Source organism: Ovis canadensis, chromosome X, assembly GCF_042477335.2.
Source record: "Ovis canadensis isolate MfBH-ARS-UI-01 breed Bighorn chromosome X, ARS-UI_OviCan_v2, whole genome shotgun sequence".
NCBI classification, from domain to species: Eukaryota; Metazoa; Chordata; class Mammalia; order Artiodactyla; family Bovidae; genus Ovis; species Ovis canadensis.
The window spans coordinates 131,140,511-131,159,089 of record NC_091727.1 but is presented as its reverse complement, the minus strand read 5'-3'; the positions used below and the strand labels follow the sequence as shown (position 1 = coordinate 131,159,089).

At 39.3% G+C, this 18,579-nt stretch overlaps 1 protein-coding gene across 1 annotated transcript in view; it reads right to left on the bottom strand.

Annotated features, from left to right (window-relative positions):
* Nucleotides 1-3,194: 3,194 nt before the first annotated feature.
* Nucleotides 3,195-18,579, bottom strand: part of LOC138930862 (nuclear RNA export factor 3-like) — a 57,010-nt gene continuing 41,625 nt past the window's right edge. Inside the window, 3 exon segments of the mRNA XM_070291253.1 lie at nucleotides 3,195-3,308; nucleotides 10,098-10,148; nucleotides 11,542-11,705. Of these exon segments, the coding sequence (XP_070147354.1) occupies nucleotides 3,195-3,308; nucleotides 10,098-10,148; nucleotides 11,542-11,705 (329 nt within the window).

Sequence of the window (18,579 nt, the reverse complement as noted above, 5' to 3'; positions counted from 1 at the left end):
GACCTTTGTTGGCAAAGTAATGTCTCTGCTTTTGAATATGCTATCTACATTGGTCATAACTTTTCTTCCCAGGAGCAAGTGTCTTTTAATTTCATGGCTGCAATCCTTTTGGAGCCCAAGAAAATAAAATCTGTCACTGTTTCCACTGTTTCCCCATCTATTTGCCATGAAGTGATGGGACCGGATGCCATGGTCTTAGCTTTTTGAATGTTGAGTTTTAAGCCAACTTTTTCACTCTCCTTTTTCACTTTCATCAAGAGACTCTTTAGTTCCTCTTAGCTTTCTGCCATAAGGATAGTGTCATCTGCTTATCTGAGGTTATTCATATTTCTTTGAATACTAACAAAGCCTGAAAGAGTTTGTTGCCAGTTGACTAGCAATATAAGAAGTAGTTTTTAAAATGTACTTCAGACTGAGGGGAATAATGCCAGGTGAAACATTGAATCTGGGCAAAGGAAAAAGAACACCAAATATGGTAAATAGGTAAGTAAATATACTTTTTCTCAGTTTTAAATATTTTTTAAAGCTAAAATAAGATAGCATATTAAAAAGCAGAGACATTACTTTGTCCACAAAGGTCCATCTAGTCAAGGCTATGGTTTTTCCAGTGGTCATGTATGGATGTGAGGGTTGGACTATAAAGAAAGCTGAGCACTGAAGAACTGATGCTTTTGAACTGTGGTGTTGAAGAAGACTTTTGAGAGTCCCTTGGACTGCAAGGAGAGCCAACCAGTCCATTCTAAAGGAGATCAGTCCTGGGTGTTCATGGGAAGGGCTGATGTTGAAGCTGAAATTCCAATACTTTGGCTACCTGATGCGAAGAGCTGACTCATTTGAAAAGACCCTGATGCTTAGAAAGATTGAGGGTAGGAGAAGGGGATGACAGAGGATGAGATGGTTGGATAACATCACCGACTCAATGGACATGAATTTGGGTAAACTCCGGGAGTTGGTGATGGACAGGGAGGCCTGGTGTGCTGTGGTTCATGGGGTCGCAAAGAGTTGGACACTACTGAGCTACTGAACTTACTGAAAAGAAGATAAATACATTATGGAATTTAAATGATATGTACAGTAAAATACATTACAAAAATACCACAATAAGGGAGAATAAAATAAAATATGATTATTGTAAGATTCTTACATTTATATGTGAAGTGCTAAAATCAGTGTTTAAAACAGAAGTTAAAAATACAGTGTGCAAATTCCACCGAAACTAGTAAAAATAAAGTAATGTGTACTAATAAGCCAACGGAAGAGATAATATAAATTACTAAAAATGGTCAAGTAATTCAAATGAAGGCAGGAAAAGAGAAATTCAAAAAGAGATCCAAATAGAAAACAGCAAAACATCAAATTTGAACCAAATTGTTTTGAAAATTACATTAAACATAACTATTATGAACATCCCAATTACAATGTTAGCTTGTCTGATTGGATGAAAAAGCAGGACCCAAACATATGCTCTATAAGAAAGAGACATTATTTTAAAAAATTATTTACTTATTTGGCTGCATCAGGTCTTAGTTGCTGCTCTCAAGTTTAGTTGCTGCACAGCATATGGGATCTTAGTTCCCTGCCCTGAGATTAAACCCACAACCCTCACATTGCAGGGTGGATTCTTAACCACTGGACCACCTGGGAAGTCCCAGAAATAGACTTTAAATATAAAGACACATATAGGCTAAATTCAACGGGTAGAAATGTGTATTAAGAAAAATGCTAAGGCTTGTCATTATATTAACATTAGATGAAGTATATACTTTGGAACAAGGAATATTATTTCAGAAAAACAAAGGTGTTTTTATAATGCTAGATTAATTCATCAAGTGAAAGTGAAAATAACTCAGTCGTGTCCGACTCTTTGTGACCCCATGGACTATATAGTCCGTGAAATTCTCTAGGCCAGAATATTGGAGTGGGTAGCCTTTCCCTTCTCCAGGGGATCTTCCCAACCCAGGGATCGAACCCAGGTCTCCCGCATTGCAGGCAGATTCTTTACCAGCTGAGCCACAAGGTCATAGAAATCCTAAATATGCTGCACCCAATAATATGCTTCAAAATGCTTAAATCCTAACACTGAAAAGATACATAGACAAATCTGAAATTATAGTTGTAGATGTCAATGCTTCTTGCTCAGTAATTAATAGAGCAAGTAGACAAAAAAAATTAAGGGTATAAAAACCTGAACAGTAACACATAAAAATCTTCACACAAATATTTATAGCAGTTTATAATTGCCAAAATGTGGAAGCAACCAAGATGTCCTTCAATAGATAAATGGATAAACAAACTAGGGTTCATCCATAAAAGGAATATTATTCAACAATAAAAATACATGAACCATCAAGTCACAAAAAGATATAGAGGAAACTTAAATGTGTATTTCTGAGTGACAGAAGCCAAACTAATAAGGTGCCATACTGTATGATTCCAAGTATATAACATTCTTGAAAAGGCAAAATTATGGAGACAGTAAAAAGATTGAAATATTTCAATGATTATATGTACATACTAATTGAAATTTATAGAACAATCCAACTAACAACAGCAGAATAAATATTTTTCAGTAAACATGGAATATTCAAGAGCATTCAAACAGATACTTGAATGCATTTGTGCTACAGACAAACTCCTTCAGGCTCCACTTCCTTTGTGGTAAAACAGGTATAAAACGTATAAAAACTTGTATAAAACCTACCTCATAGACTTGTGCTGAGGATTAGATGAAGCAAGAGAGACATAAGAGACACAGGTTCGATCTCTGGGTCGGGAAGATCCCCTAGAGAAGGAAATGGCAATCCACTCCAGTATTCCTGCCCAAAGAATCCCATGGATAGAGGAGCCTGGCAGGCTATAGTCCATGGGGTTGCAAAGAGTCAGACATGACTGAAGCGACTTAGCACACATGTACAGTAAAGCTCACTTACAAAACCTGTACAAGATGAGAAATTTCAGGCAATAATGACCAAAAAAAATGCAGAGGCATAGACAAGGAAATTTGCTGATTTTTATGTTTTTTTTTGTTCTTTTGTCATATGGTGTGGAAATCTGTGGTCCTTTGAGACAAGCGAGAGCCAGCTATTCGATACCAAAAGGTGATAGTAGTGGACTATATGACCTTCTCTTTATGCCTGTTCTTTGTTCTTTTCTTCTGAGAGTTGAAGATACCAATGGAGTTTGAGAATTTTTCATCATAGAGAGGCTGCACCTCCTGGAGTTAAGTTGCCCAAAGTTGTTTCCAGATTTGAAAGGCCATATGGGACGCTAATGTAATGAGGAGTAGAAGAGAGAGGATCAGCTGCAACCTGAAACAATGATGGGGAATCATGTCTGACCAATTGCCCATTGTAATGGACAGATTTTTCACTCAGAGAAGATCCTCTCTTCACTTTTCCAACAGTAAGAAGTTCATAATTTTTAGGTGTCAGAGAAGAGCCATCCCACAGTTATAAATTCTCTGGGTTGTTGTTGCCTCTTTCATCCAGTCTAAGTTCACAGATAGGTGATTTGGGCAAGAGACTTAAAGGGAGTATGACCAGAGGAATTCAATGGCTGTTGACCTGGCAGTGGAGGGGCTTCATTATTACCTGTCTCTTTTTCCCCCTCTGAAACTTTCATTATTACCCTAGCACTCAGAGCTGCTCATCTGTCTTGGTTTCCACTTCAGCCTTGGGTGGAAGAACTACTGCCAGTTTCCCTAGAAACTTTACTCACTGACTAAGTTATTTGGTGTTTCCCATGTCGTACTGAAAAAATGACTTGTGATTCTTTTCTGCCAGCATTATCAGATGGGAAAAGAAATGTTGCAGCAGTCATCAAAAGGGTCCAGCCACTCCTTTGTCACATGTAGTTGTCCTGGGCTCCACCATAAATCCTTACTCTTGTTTTGGCTGCATTATGCTAGACATGGGATTATTTGTCCCCCAGGGCCTTCAAGGGAAGAACTCATCCAGGGGTCCTCTTTCCACCCTCCTTTCCAGTTAGTCTCTGGGAGAGGAGGTCATTTCTCAGAAACCCTTTGTCTGGCCCTCATCAGAGGCAGCTCCCTTCACTTTGCCAGAAGACCTAAATTAATTCCATTAAGAAAAAAAAAAATTCCGTTAAGAGAATCTACCACATGAACAACCTTACTCTGTGACTAAGTCTCTGTAGGTCTAAAACTGTTGGAACTGAACAGAAGCTATGAGTTCTAACTCTTGCCTAGAAACAGCCTTCTCCCAAAAGAGGATCCTGCCACTACCCTGCTCTCCTGGAGTGATGGCTCCACCGGTATCAGAAAGATGCTCATTAGGAGACATCAAGTGCCCTGGGAATGTGAGGACAGTCCATGGGGTCACAAAGAGTCAGACACAACTGAGCGACTTCACTTTTACTTTCAACTTACTGAACAGTTGTAAGAAGTTGTAAAAACAGTATGTGGAGTTCCTAACACAGTGTCTGGCCAGTAATAGGCCATTGACTTGTTAGTTTCCTTCCCACCCCACTTCCTAACTTCTGCTTCCAAGATTACTTTAACCTAAACTGTGTAGCCCTACACAGCATAACTATGTCCTGAAGGGCTTCTGGAACCATAACACAAGAAGGAAAATAAGCTCACACAGACCCAACTTGTGTATAAGAGTTGGTACCACTTTTGTGTTGTATGTATAATGGAAGTGGGCTATGGGGAAAAATTGTCACCCCATTTTCAGGAAATCAGTGTACCATTACTAAGCTCTTATGGGGCCATCTTGGAAAGTTAACACAGGAATGCCCACTGACTGGGTATGTGGGTTCGTCTTATGGCTCAGTAAACATCAACACCCAGAGAAGCACAAAGCCCAGGCATTTTGGAGCAAGGCCATAGGAATAATTGGGAGCCAGCCAGACACAGAAAGGGGAGAACTGTGGGCCAGTTGTAAGACCACCTTACAACTGGGCAGAACAGAATGTGAGCTCCATAAGGGCAACTCACCACCAAGAGTTTTGAAGGAAGTGGACCTCAGCTGTGCAATTAGTTCTCCTTCTAATCTCACTAATTAGGTAAGTTGTTCCTGTGATAGAGAAGAAATGAGTGTATAGAAAGGCTAGAAGTGCTTTGGTCATGGATGACCCATCATATGGAAGAAATGAATGAGAATGGAGGGTCAGAATTCCCCAGGACAAACCAATGTATGGCCCGACAGACTAAGTTTCTGCCTTGTGCATCATGCTAAGTCACTTGTGTCATGTCTGACTCTCTGCAACACTACGGATTGTAGCCCGCCAGGCTATTCAGTTCTTGGGATTCTCCAGGGATTGAATCATTACCTCTTACATCTCCTGCATTGGCAGACATGTTCTTTACCACTAGGGTCACCTGGGAAGCCCAAGTTTCTGCCTACTAAATAACTAATATTCTAGACCTGCTTTCTTGAAATAATTCCTAAATTGCCTAATGACATTTAGTTTGTGTGTTCCTTGATAATTCAGTCACATGATTACAGTCAGTCTCTTAGTTTTCTGCCACAGATGGCTAACTGCTTAGCTATGGTTTTACACATTCACCCTGCAAGGGCTAGTTCACCTCCAAGAACCCTCCGTGGATTTCATTATATTGATGATACTTTCGCCCTGTTTCATTTTAAAGAATGCAAAATTCCTAATGACAGGCATTCGCTTTGTGAGAATAGCTTGGGAAGGGTTCCACCACCACCCGGCTCCCAGTCTATGTTGCCTTTATTTCTCTGGTGACAACATAAAGAGCAAAGGTGTTCTGCTTTCGGGCTTCCCTTGTGGCTCAGCTTGTAAAGAATCTGCCCACAATATGGGAGACCTGGGTTTGATCCCTGGGTTGGGAAGACCCCCTGGAGAAGGGAAAGGCTACCCACTCTAGTATTCCGGCCTGGAGAATTCCATGGACTGGATAGTCCATAGGGTCGTGTCCATGGGGACACAACTGAGTGACTTTCACTTTCACAAGCCAATGGCCCTGTAGTTATTGTGGGATCATGAACGTCTGTATGAATTCAGGCAATTTTTATTGCTTTTCCTCTTTGTTGTTAAGATATAGATGAGAAAAGGAGAAGAAAAAGGCCATGGTGGGAAGCTCATTGTAACATCTGGTTGTTATGATCACTACCCAGTTGTTTCAATGTCATTGTCACTAACCCAGTGCCTAGCATGGCGCAGGGCACACAGTTATACCAGTAACTGTGGTGACTGCTGGATGTGTCTCTCCTTGTGCAGCCCTCAGGCTGCTGGCCTTGCTCATATCAGCTGTCTGAAGAAGACAGGTTCTGAGAATCCGTGTCCTGATGGCTGATGGAGCTTCTACTCCAGGTTCAAGGGCAGCAGTCCTCGGGAGACCCCGAAACTTCACATCATCAGTTAGATATGATACCTGACAAGTGAGTTCATAGGTATGATAAAAGTATGTTGTGGGATAGCTCTGTAAGGTTCACAAACTAGCCTAAAAGTAAAGAAGCTACTTTGATCTCATCATGGAAGAAAAAGGTTAGCAGGTGGCATTTAATTTCTTCAGCAGCTAATGCTTTATAGTAGCCCTTGAGGTCTATTAAAGATGTCTTCTTTTGTCTGAAAGCAATTATTTACCCAACCCGAGGGAGGAACTTGATCTTTAGCATGCACTTGGAATAAATATACCTAAATTGTTCTCACTGGGTAAATATTATTCAGTGATCACCATGTTTCTCTCAGGTGGTTGTTGAAATATGCATTTGGTTAGAAACTCTTCCTAGTGATTTGAGATTGTAATATAGTTTATTCCCTGGAAGCTGCATTCTTTATCTATTCTATAATGAAAAGTCTTAAGAAGCCAGAAAATTTCCAAATGTTAGTTAAAAATATCTTTTACTGGCAGGCTACAGTTCATGGGATCACAAGAGTTGGACACAACTTAGTGCTATCCTCAGCTTTCAGCTCAGCTTTAAAAATTTATATATTTAAATAATTACTTTAGAGTGTCTTATTGATCTGCTAAAATAACCATGTAATCTTAAATGTAGATATGTTTACCTTCCCAGTACATAATAATTTCAGCTCTTTATTACCTGGCCTCCCTCCTCCTCCCCTCTGCAGTGTACCCAGGCAATCACTGATCTTCTCTCACTATAGATTACTTTTCATATCCTGGAATTTTATTCAAATGGAATCATAAAGGATTTTCTTTTTTGTTTTTGGTTTTTTTTTGTTTTTTTTTTTTTTTGGTCAGATGGCTTTGGTTGCTCTGGCTTCTTTCATTCAGCCTGTTTGTTTTAGATGTATCCATTTTGTTGCATGTATCAATAGTTCATTCCTTTTTATTGATGAGTAGTGTCCTAGTATGAGCTTCCTCTGTGACTCAGTGGTAAAGAATCTGCCTGTAATGCAGGAGCTGTGGGTTCAATCCCTGGGTCAGAAAGATCCTCTGGAGAAGGGAATGGCAACCCACTCCAGTATTCTTACCTGGAGAATCCCATGTACAGAGGAGCCTGGCAGGTTGCAAAGAGTCAGACATGACTGAAGTAACAGCATGCAGACACACACATATCCCAGTATACGGATATACTGTGATTTGTTTGAAATTTGCTGTTGTGTTCTAAGTCAAATCTTCAGTGAATATTTGTGTATAAGTTTTTGCATGGAAATGTGTTTACTTTCTCTCAGGTAAATACTGAAAGAGTGCAGTATCTGAATAATATGGTAGATTTAAGATTAACATTGTTAAGAAACTGCCAAACTGGTTATACCATTTTTCATTCCCTCAAACACTTTGTGAGAGTTCCATTCTCCTCAGCCTTGCCAGTGCTTGGGATGGTCAGTTTTTTTTAATTTTAGCCATTCTCATATGAACGTAGTGGTATCAGATTGTAGTTTTAATTTACAATTCTCTAATGATACTGAGCATATTTTCATATGCTTATTTGATGTTTCTGTATCTTCTTTGGTGAAATTTTTATTAAAAAAATTTCCCTATTTATTTATTGTAGTGTCTCTTTTGCTTCTTAAATGACTTTTGTTAGATTTTCTATATTCTGGATACAGATGCTTTGTCAGATATATAATTTGCACATATTTTCTCCCAGTCAATGCCTTGACTTTTCATTCTCTGAATAGTATCTTAGGAAGGGCAGTTTTTAACTTGAAGTCCAGTTTTATGTATTAGTTTGCTTATGGATTATAGTTTCGGTGTTCATGAAATCTTCACCTAACCCAAGGTCACAAGGATTTTCTCCTATGTTTCCTCTAGAAGGTTGAAAACTTAAGGTTATATTTGGGTCTCTGATGCATTTTGAGTGGACATTTGCATATTATGTGATATGTGAATCACTATTTATATGTGTCTATATGATATCCACTTGTCCCGGCACCTTTTGTTGATAAGACTATCATTTCTCCACTGAATTGTCTTTGCTTGTTTTCAAAAATCAGTTTTCCATATATGTTTGCATCTATTTCTGGATACTTTATTATTTTCCTTCAATCTGTTTGTCTACATTGATTCTAATACCACACTTCCTTGATTACTGTAGGTTTATTGTGAGCACCCCCACTCCAGTGCTCTTGCCTGGAGAATCCCGTGGAGAGAGGAGCCAGGTAGGCTGCCGTCTATGGGGTCGCACAGAGTCGGACACGACTGAAGTGACTTAGCAGCAGCATAGTGAGTCTTCAGAAATCTTGGAATCTTCATCCTTCAACCTTATTCTTCTTTTATCAAAGTTGTTTTTCATAGTCCATGACCTTTGTGTTTCCATATTAACTTCAGAATTGGCCCATAAGTTTCTTTTTAAAAATATTTTCTAGGATTTTTTTGGTATTACACCGAATATATAGACCAATTTGGGAGAAGTGCCATCTTAACAATACTTCATCTTTTGACCCATAAAGACAGTTGTCTCTCCATTTATTTAAGTTTTCTTTAATTTTTCTGAGCAATGCTTAATAGTGTTCAGTGAACAGATCTTGCACATTTTTGGACAAGTTATTCGTAAGTATTTCAGGCTTTTTTGATGCTATTGTAAAGAACACTATTTTGTAAATAAAATTTCCAGTTATTGTAGTTTCACTGAACTGTCAGCAGTCAAATGTTTAATAATAGCCATGCAGGAACTTTTTGGTTGAAAGAACAGGCTACTCTAGGATGTAAAAACTACATGATGTGTAACATGCTTTTGACTGTGTTTCTTTATCAGCTTTTAGATGTTATTGGCAATGTGCTGAAACTAGGGAGGAAGATGTCAGAGACAATTCTACAGAACATCTCCAGAAAAATCAGCAACTGAAATAAAATAATTATGGAAGCTTTCAATTTCATTCATGTGGTTAGAAGTGAACAAATTTAATTGTGGGGTTTTTTTCTTTTTTGTGCCCCAGCAAGTCTTCCTCAGTGAATTCCTGGGTTCTCCAGTGGTGAAACAGATAGAAGGAGAAAGCACGTGTGTATGTGAGCATGTATGTTTGTATGTATATGTATATTGGAGAAGCTGCCAGGAATCGTTATTGGAAGGAAAACTTGAGGTTAATGCTGTGGTCATGTCAGTCCTTTTAACTTCCTGTCACATAATTGGAACCAAATTGGTTGCTGTTTGTTTGCTGGCTTCACTTGGCGAGCATGGTTACCATGGCGACTTAGTGACTGCTGTGGGATTTGATGCAGATTGAACATCATTTTATAATTCTAACCTGAATTATTTATTACTATTACAGTTGCCAAGTGTTGCTTTTTGATTAGCTCATTCCTTTCAGATTTGTTCACTGAAATTTGACTGGAGGTAGAGCTTTCTCTTTTCTCTATTTTTTACTTTATGTAAGTATGACTCATAGATTATCCTATTTTGCTCAGAGGTCTACCATTTGGTGCTGTAAGTATTTATCTTGATGTTCAAATTGTCACAGAATTGGCCAGCAGAAGCCCCTTTAAGTTGGCTTCTGTGTCCATTTGATACCTCCTTAGAATTCTTTGAACATGTACTTTGCTCTCTGAGCCTGAGAATCTCCAAATCTGTAGAAAGAAAATTATGATTTTCCACCTCAGAGCATCCTTTTGTAGAACTGTAAAGTCTGATAATTACAACCTTCAGCATGTGGCATCTATTAGGCCCTCACCAAACTATATTTCTCCACTCCAGCATTACCTCCTTCATTCTGTTTAGTGTGATGCCTTTGACATTTCCATAATAGCGTGACTACGGGAGAGAATACTGGACATGTAACATAAACAGGGATAAGGGTACACATCCATGATGTGAGAGCCTCAGTGTCACTGCTGTGTGTGGAGCAAAAGCATCATTGCACAGCTTCCAGGGAAATGAGAGGGGTCAGCAGGCAAACACATCCTGAGCCCCTTCCCCTGCATTTCATGTACTTTCCCCTCCTCTCACTTTCCTCTCTATTCCACGTGCTGTTTTATCTCCTCATTCTTCCTTAAAGTAGGACATCACAGAAGGATGTGGACACTGAGCCCCAGAAACAAGATCCAGTAGAAAGAACGAGTTGCGATGTTGAGTCTGCTAGACAGGTTCTTGGAGCAAGAGTGAAGAGATTGGGTCCCATCATTGGGACACTTTAGGTAAGTCACCACTCTTCCCTCCATTGTCTTCTATACAACAGGATAACAGTACCCAATGCTTCCGACCACCCAGGAGTTTAGGTATGAACCCGTGTGGGAAAGCAACCTGTGATTGTAGGTGGGAGGGAAGGACCAGCGTACTACATTAACAGATATACCCCAGATATATTAGAATTTTGCATGATAGGCATTAAATTATCTTTTTTTTAAGCCATACAGCACGTGGGATCTTAGTTCCTCAACTGGATATTGATCCTACATCCCCTGCTTTGGGAGCACCGAGGCTTTACTGCTGGACTGCCATGGAAGTCCCATGTTGGGCATTAAATTAATGCTCCACAGATGTTCGCTGTTTGGGTCAGGAATTATCCAAATGGGATCCTCAGAGCACTTTACCAAACTCACTTGGGGGTACTTATTAAAATTCCAGATTCCTGTACCCCACCCTAGGTCTGCTGAATTAAACCCGGAGAGGTAGACTGGGAGGTGCCTACATTTTGAAGAATATTTCCGGTGTTTCTGGTATTCATCCAATTTTAAACAGCTCTGCTGCAGATTTGCAACAAGCACTTCTTAAAATTCTGCATCATTTAATGTCTTATGCCCTTGCCAACTTGTCCTGTACCTCAGCCTTAAATATCTGCCCCTGCTCCTGTATGTCAAATAGGTAACAATTCCTTCATGCAAGTAATACTTATGCAGAGATTTATATGTGAAGCAATGAAATAGGCACTGGGGACACAGCAAAAAGAACAAGACAGGCAAGGTCCTTCCAGTTTTATTCTAGTTTGGGGAAACTGGCAGTAAGCAGGTAAACCAGTAAGTGGGACAATTCCATATGGGGATGAGTGCTTTGAGGAAAATAAACACATAAATAGAGTAAAAAATGAGTGGCCCGGGGATTATAATGGAGGGGTTGTCAATGAATCTCTTTCTCAGGAAGTGACATTTGAGCTGAGTCCTGAATGACAAGAGGAAACCAGGCCTGGGCAGGCCTTTGGGTCACTCACCCTGTCGAGCATGTGGCACTGCTGGTTCCAGGAGCAGAGGATGAGGTCCAGTGGGTGGAGCCTGGCAGACAAGTGCAGATGGTAAGAGATGAGGTCAAGGGCAGACAGCAGCCACACGGTGTGGGACATGTAAGGAGCTTGGAGTTCATCCTGAGGGTGAAGGTCTAGAGGGAGGGGGTGACAAGCTGTGATTCATGTACTCACAAGGTGACTCTGGCTGCAGTGAGGGGAATGGACTGGACAGGTATAGGAGAGCTGAAGGGAATAACCACTGGGAGAATCTTGCAGGGTCCAGGGCACAGACGAGAGTGGATTGGCCCTGAGCTGCAGTGGTGTGCAGAGGACAGGTGGCCTGGACAGGGTGTGCTGGAGGTAGGGTAGGAGGGACCTGCAGTGGCTGTGTGTTGGGATGGTGGGGTATGTGAGGGTAATGCACGATCCTGAATGAGGCCTCGGATTTATGTTCAGTCATGTACAGAAATTGTGATGGTGTTTCCTGAGATCAGTTATTCCAAGCACTTGAAAACATTCTTACGATAATTAGGTATCCAACATTGGTGACAGTGAAAATTAATGATATACAAAATCTCTTTTGATGGATAGAATTCAGTTGCAAGACTATTAAACTTTATTAAACATACATGTAAATGATGAAACTATAAAAAGATCTGTATTGTGAGTATTTTTTAAAGCAGCTTGCATTTTCTGAGCTATTACTGTGTGCCTAGCATTGTTTTAAGGATTTTTATATATTAATTCAGTTCTCAAAGCGGCAACCTTTGATGTAGGGATGATTGTTTTACCCATTTTATAGAATGAGGAAAACAACTGAAGTGCTGAGTGGTTCTTTCAGTCTACTAAGATCACAGAAAGTCAGGCATCCCAATACCTCTGCAGTAGAATTTTTGTTGTTGTTCTTGTTGTTTAGTTGCTATGTCCGACTCTTTTGCAAACCCACAGACTGTAGCCTGCCAGGCTCCTCTGTCCATGGGATTTTGCAGGCAAGATTACTGGGGTGGGTTGCCATTTCCTTCTCCAGGGGATCTTCCCGCCCCAGGGATTGAAGCTGCATCTCCTGCACTGGCAGGCAGATTCTTTACTGCTGAGCCATCTGGGAAGCCCAGTAGAATTTTAAAAATATTGGTATTAGGGACCATTTATGCTTGTAAAGACCAAAACACAGAGCAATATTGTTTAGAAACATTTTGTCTTCTACAGTAAATACTGCACAATCCCAGTTTTTATACATGAGACAATTGAGTGACTATAAGGTGAAGTAAAAGTATTGAAACTCACACAGTTTGTAAGTGGCAGAATAGCAACTTGGACCTAGCCTGTCTCCAAGGCCCATACTCCTAGCTAAAACCCTTAGGGAGAAGAAAAATATTTGTTGAACCATGTCAGCCCATAATGGATGATGTTAGGTTAGAGCCATCCATATCTCTTTGGGTAGAAACTATGCTTCATTAGGCATTTTGCTATGCACCAGATGGTATTTATTTAACGAAAAGGTAATGATTATATGAAAAAAAAGCATGACAAAGATAAACAAAGCCAGACCCTAGTTAAAGTGGTAAGGACATATTTTAATCAGTAATATATTATTATGACAGAGCTGACTCCAACTTCAGTTTGTACAGAGGTGACTAGGCTTTTCAAAGGGAATATGAGAGAAAAGGGAGAGGGGTGAATAGGGGCCAATATAGCCATGGAACCAAAAATTTACAGAAAAGCAGGAAGGGAGGTGTTCATGTGAAACCCATCTGGGTTTCTAAGGCATACTTATTCAAGTTAGATTTCTACCCTCCCACAAAGGCTGGGAGACAAGGTCCTCTCCTCAGGCATCGGCTGGAACAAACAGTAAACTGTTCTGAAAGACTTGAGTGTCCTTAGGCAATCACTTTAAGGGAATTTAAGGTCATCTTAGGAATGCAGCCTTTAGTTAGAAACTATGTCAGTTTTTGTTTGCAACTATTGTCCAGGTTCAGGCCTGGTTCAGAAGAGAGCTCAGAGGAATCTGAGTAGAATTTGGTCAAGGAGAGAATATTTTACAGGAACCATCATTATTTATTTATATTTTGATTGAAATATAGTTGATTTACAATATTGTGTTAGTTTCTGAGGTAAAGCAAAGTGATTTTATATACATATATTCACACATATATGTATATTCTTTTTCATATTCTTTCCCATTATGGTTTATTATAAGATATTGAATATGGTTAAGTCATGCTATATAGTAGGATCTTATTGTTTATCTGTTTTATATATAGTAGTTTGTATCTTCTAATCACAAACTCTTAATTTATCTTTCTCCCCCAAATCCCCTTTGGTAACTATAAGATTGTTTTCTATGTTTGTGAGTCTATTTCTGTTAAGTTCATTTGTATCAAATTTTAGATTCCACATATAAGTGATATCATATGGCATTTGTCTTTCCCTGTTTGACTTACTTCACTTAGTTTGATAATCTCTAGGTTCATCCATGTTGCTGCAAATGGCATTATTTCATTCTTTTTTAAGGCTGAGTAGTATCCCATTGTAATATGTACCACATCCTCTTTATCTATACATTTGTCTCTGGACGTTTAGGTTGCTTCCATGACTTAGCTATTGTAAATAGTGCTACAATGAACACTGGGGTGCATGTATCTTTTTGACTTATGGTTTTCTCTGGATATATGCCCAGGAGTGAGATAGCAAGATTATATAGTAGCTTTTTTTTTTTTTTTTTTTTTTTTTAGTTTCTCAAAGAGCCTCCAAATTGGCTGTACCAATTTACATTTCCACCAACAGTGTAGGAGGATTCCCTTTTCTCCATACCCTTTGCAGCATTTATTGTTTGTAGACTTTTTGATGATGGCCATTCTGACCAGAATGAGATGATACCTCATTGTACTTTTGATTTACATTTCTCTAATAATTAACAATGTTGAACATCTTTTCATGTGCTTTTTGACCCTCTCTATGTATTTAGAGAAATGCCTATTTATGTCTTCTGTCAAGGGCAATAATTATAACAGCAAGTGAAAAGGGAATAATCACTGTAGTTCCTATGCATTAGATAGTTTGAATGTTAAAATAATTACTTGGACATCCAAGATAAATTATTTCCTCTTTAATGAACTCAAGGTGCTTTTTAGATGGGAATCACATTGCTCTGTGCTCTGGGTTTTACTGGTTAGGAGGCAGGGATGGTCTGATAGGTGAGGTCGGAGGAAAAATTCCCGGAAACCTACAGCATATACTCTTGACTATGGCTCCTTTTAATCAACATAATGTACATGTGTGTGATTTACATTATTGTTGTCTACAGTTCCAGATCATTCATTCTCATTACTGTATAGTATTATATCATGTGGATATTTTACAATATATGTATCTAGGGGATTTACATATTTTTTATTATTATGAATAATAGTACTGTGAATGTTAATTTGCACATCTTTTTATGAACATTTATTAATATTTTCACTTCTGAACATATATCAAAGAGCAGCATTTTTAAGTCATAGAATATGAATATTTTGAGTTCAGTAGAGCTCAAGCAGTTTTTCAAAGCTGTTCAGATCTATACCCCTAGTTAAGTGTGAAAGAATTCTACTTTCTGCAAATCCTTGTTGACACATGGTATTTTTCATCTTTTTCAGTTTTGTTGCCTGGAGGGCACTTAGTGGTATCTTGTTGTGGTTTTAATTTTAATTTCTGTTTTAATTTCTCTTTAACTCTCTCTCTGAAGTATTAGGTCTTTTAATCTAAAGAAGGTCTATCCCCATTTTTTTCAACCTTCTAATTTATGTGCTGAATAAACTGGATTCTTTGTCCTATAGAGTGTGGATTTTGGATTTTGCTGATTATATATTTATGGTATTGCTTATTTTGTTCCTCTGACCTCTATTGTCTTTAAGTTGATCATTAGGTAGGCTTTTTGGCAAAAGTTCCTTAGATGTGCTATTGTTTATTCCTATAGTATTCCACCATGAGATTCATTGTGTCTGCTCATCTCTCCTCTTGTGACATTACAATTGATCACTGAATTGGAGTACTGTCAGCCTGATTGATCCATTATAAAATTTCCCATGAGCTTTTCACCTCATGTTTTATGCAGTCTCTGAAGATCATTGCCTAATTCTGCATTTCAGTAAAGGTTGAAAAATTGTCGTTCAGTCACTAAGTCCTGTCCGAATCTTTGCAGCTCCATGAACTGCAGCACACCAGGCTTTTCTGTCCTCCACTATCTCCTGGAGTTTGGTCAAACTCGTGTCCATTGAGTCAATAACCCTATCTAACCTATCAATGTTCTAATTCTAATTTCTTCTGCATTCATTACCTAGACTTCTATCAAATAAATGTAACCTCAGCAACTTTTAGGTGATGCTGAGCTATGGTTCGCACAAAAAGGGATGAATGAATGTTTAAGTCTTTTGAAGTATTTCTACTATTTAAAAGAATAGGTTGTTTCCCTAGGATTCTCCAAAGCTGAGCACTGAGTTAGTTTAGTTTTGTTTTTTGTTGGCATGCCATCATGAACTCATATATGCTTATATTTGATATGTTTTAATACATTGAAGCCATTAATCTTTCTGCTCCTGAAAACATTCAGTGTTTGGCCAGTGGGAGTTCCTTTGGCTTGGCTTCTGAGTCTTTTTGACATGCTTTCTGATATGATAGTTTGGTCCAAATTGATATCTGATATGTTCCTTATCCTAGACCTGGTTTCAGACATTTCAGAAAAGTCTGGTTCCTTTGAGTGGGAAATGATATTAGAGGGTTAAGTCATGGTAGTGGAGGTACACTCTGAGACTAGGTTGGTCACTGTTTCTTGATCTTTTCAATGCATGAAACCAGCGAAAAAGTATTATATTTTTTAAATTTATTGTTTTCAATAGAGTTTATTTCCTAGAGTGGTTTCAAGTACACAGCAAAAACTGACTGAGAAGTACAGAGAATTCTCATATACCCAGTGCCCCCACACATTTGTAGCCTCATTATCAACATCACTCACCAGAGTGGTACGTTTGTTATATTGATGAATCTATATTTAACACATCATTACCACACAAAGCCCATAGTTTACATCAGGGTTCATTCTTGTATATTTTATGGATTTGGAGAAATGTGTAATGACATGTCTCCACTATTGTAATATCATGCAGAGTAGTAGGCCCTAAAATTACTCTGAAAAGTGAAAGTGTTAGTCACTCAGTAATTTCCAACTCTTTGCAAACCCATGGACTGTAGCCTGCCAGACTCCTCTGTCCATGGAATTCTCCAGCAAGAATACTGGAGTGGGTAGTCATTTCTTTCTCCAGGGGATCTTCCCAACCCAGGGATAGAACCTGGAACTCCTATATTGCAGTCAGATTCTTTACCACCTGAGCCACCGGGTAAGCGCCCCACCCCACCCCCCCAACCAAATGCTCTACCAGTTATTCCCTCTCCCCATTCTAGCCCCTGGCAACCAGTAATCTTTTTATTGTCTCCATAGATTTACTGTTTCTAAGATGTCGTATAGTTAGAATGACACAGTATGTGACCTTTTCATATTGGCTTCTTTCACTTAGTGGTTTGAATTTAACATTCCTCCATTTCTTTATGGCTTGATAGCTCATTCCTTTTTAGTACAAATAATATTCCATTGTCTGGACGTGCCACAGTTTATTTATCCATTCGCCTAGTAAAGGTCATCTTAGTTGCTTCCAGGTTTTGGCCATTATGAATAAAAGCTGCAGTATGTGCAGGTTTTTTGTGTGAAAGTAAGTTTTCAACTCCCATGAGTACATACCAAGGAGCAAGATTGCTGGATCATATGATAAGAGGAGGTTGTGTTTTTTAGGAGACTACCAAACTGTCTTCTAAAGTGGTTATACCATCTTTTCAGTCCCACCAGCAACGAATGAGTCCCTGTTCCTTCACATCCTTGTGAGTATTTGGTATTGTCACAGTTCTGGTTGGTATTCTAATAGATGTGTAGTGGTATCTCATTGTTTTAATTTTCACTTCCTTGATGACATATGATGGAGAGTATCTTTTCATTTGGAGTCCACCCTGACTGGAGTGAAGAATGGAGGCTCAGAGGTAACTGATGGGGCACTCCAGGGATCTGAGGCCATCCGGGTGTAGGACTGATTGGGGAAGGACCATAGTTGCTTCCATGGGACACTACACAGCCCCTTTATACACTGATATGGTGTACAAATTTGGTAAGGAGTAAAGTGCCCCTTGCTTCTGTCACCGGTCTACAGGGCAGAGAAGGACCAGGTCCATTGAGAGCAGGGAAGTTGAGCTGATACTCAGTTCCCAGAGCCTCCTTTAAAGTAGGAAGCAGACATAAAGGGGAAGGATTCATGACTAAGGGATTCCCCCACACTTTCTGGAGACCATACACCCTCTTTAGTTTCTCTGACCCCAGGTCCCATGGACTTCATCTGCCAGTGAGGTCCTACCTGCCTCCTGGGGGTCACATTCCCAACCAGAACACTCTGTCCACCCGTTAGCTCTCCCCACACTCTGGTTTGTTCCATCTCTGCATCGTATCTGAGATCACTCAGGCTTTTCTCATCCTTTGTTGTCTCAATGCCTTTCATCAGCTCAGTGAGGTGTATTACAACACAGCACTGCCATGACAAGCTAACCCCAAATTTAGCATTCCCCTGCACTATCTTTTATGTATTGCTTTTGTGCACTTTCCATTTCTGCAGAGCTAAAATCTGATGCAGTCACAACCTGGTCAAAAAAGACAGTGATACAGAGAGAGAGTTTTCCTGTGTCCAGACTAACACCCAAACCTTTTGGTGACTTTATGGATGTCTCATATCGTGAATGTGATCTAAATTTGTATTACGATAGTTAAGCATGTGTATATTTTCCTTTCCTTTGATTATTTTTAGTTGCCTAGGGAAGGCACTTCAAAAGTGTTTTCATTTACCTGTGTGGACTGTTTCTGGGGACTTTGTCTGAATGATCCTGGGACTAAAATTTCCCTTGAAACCTGACCTTTGAACATTTTCCCCTCTGGATGCTCTGGGGCTGGGCGAT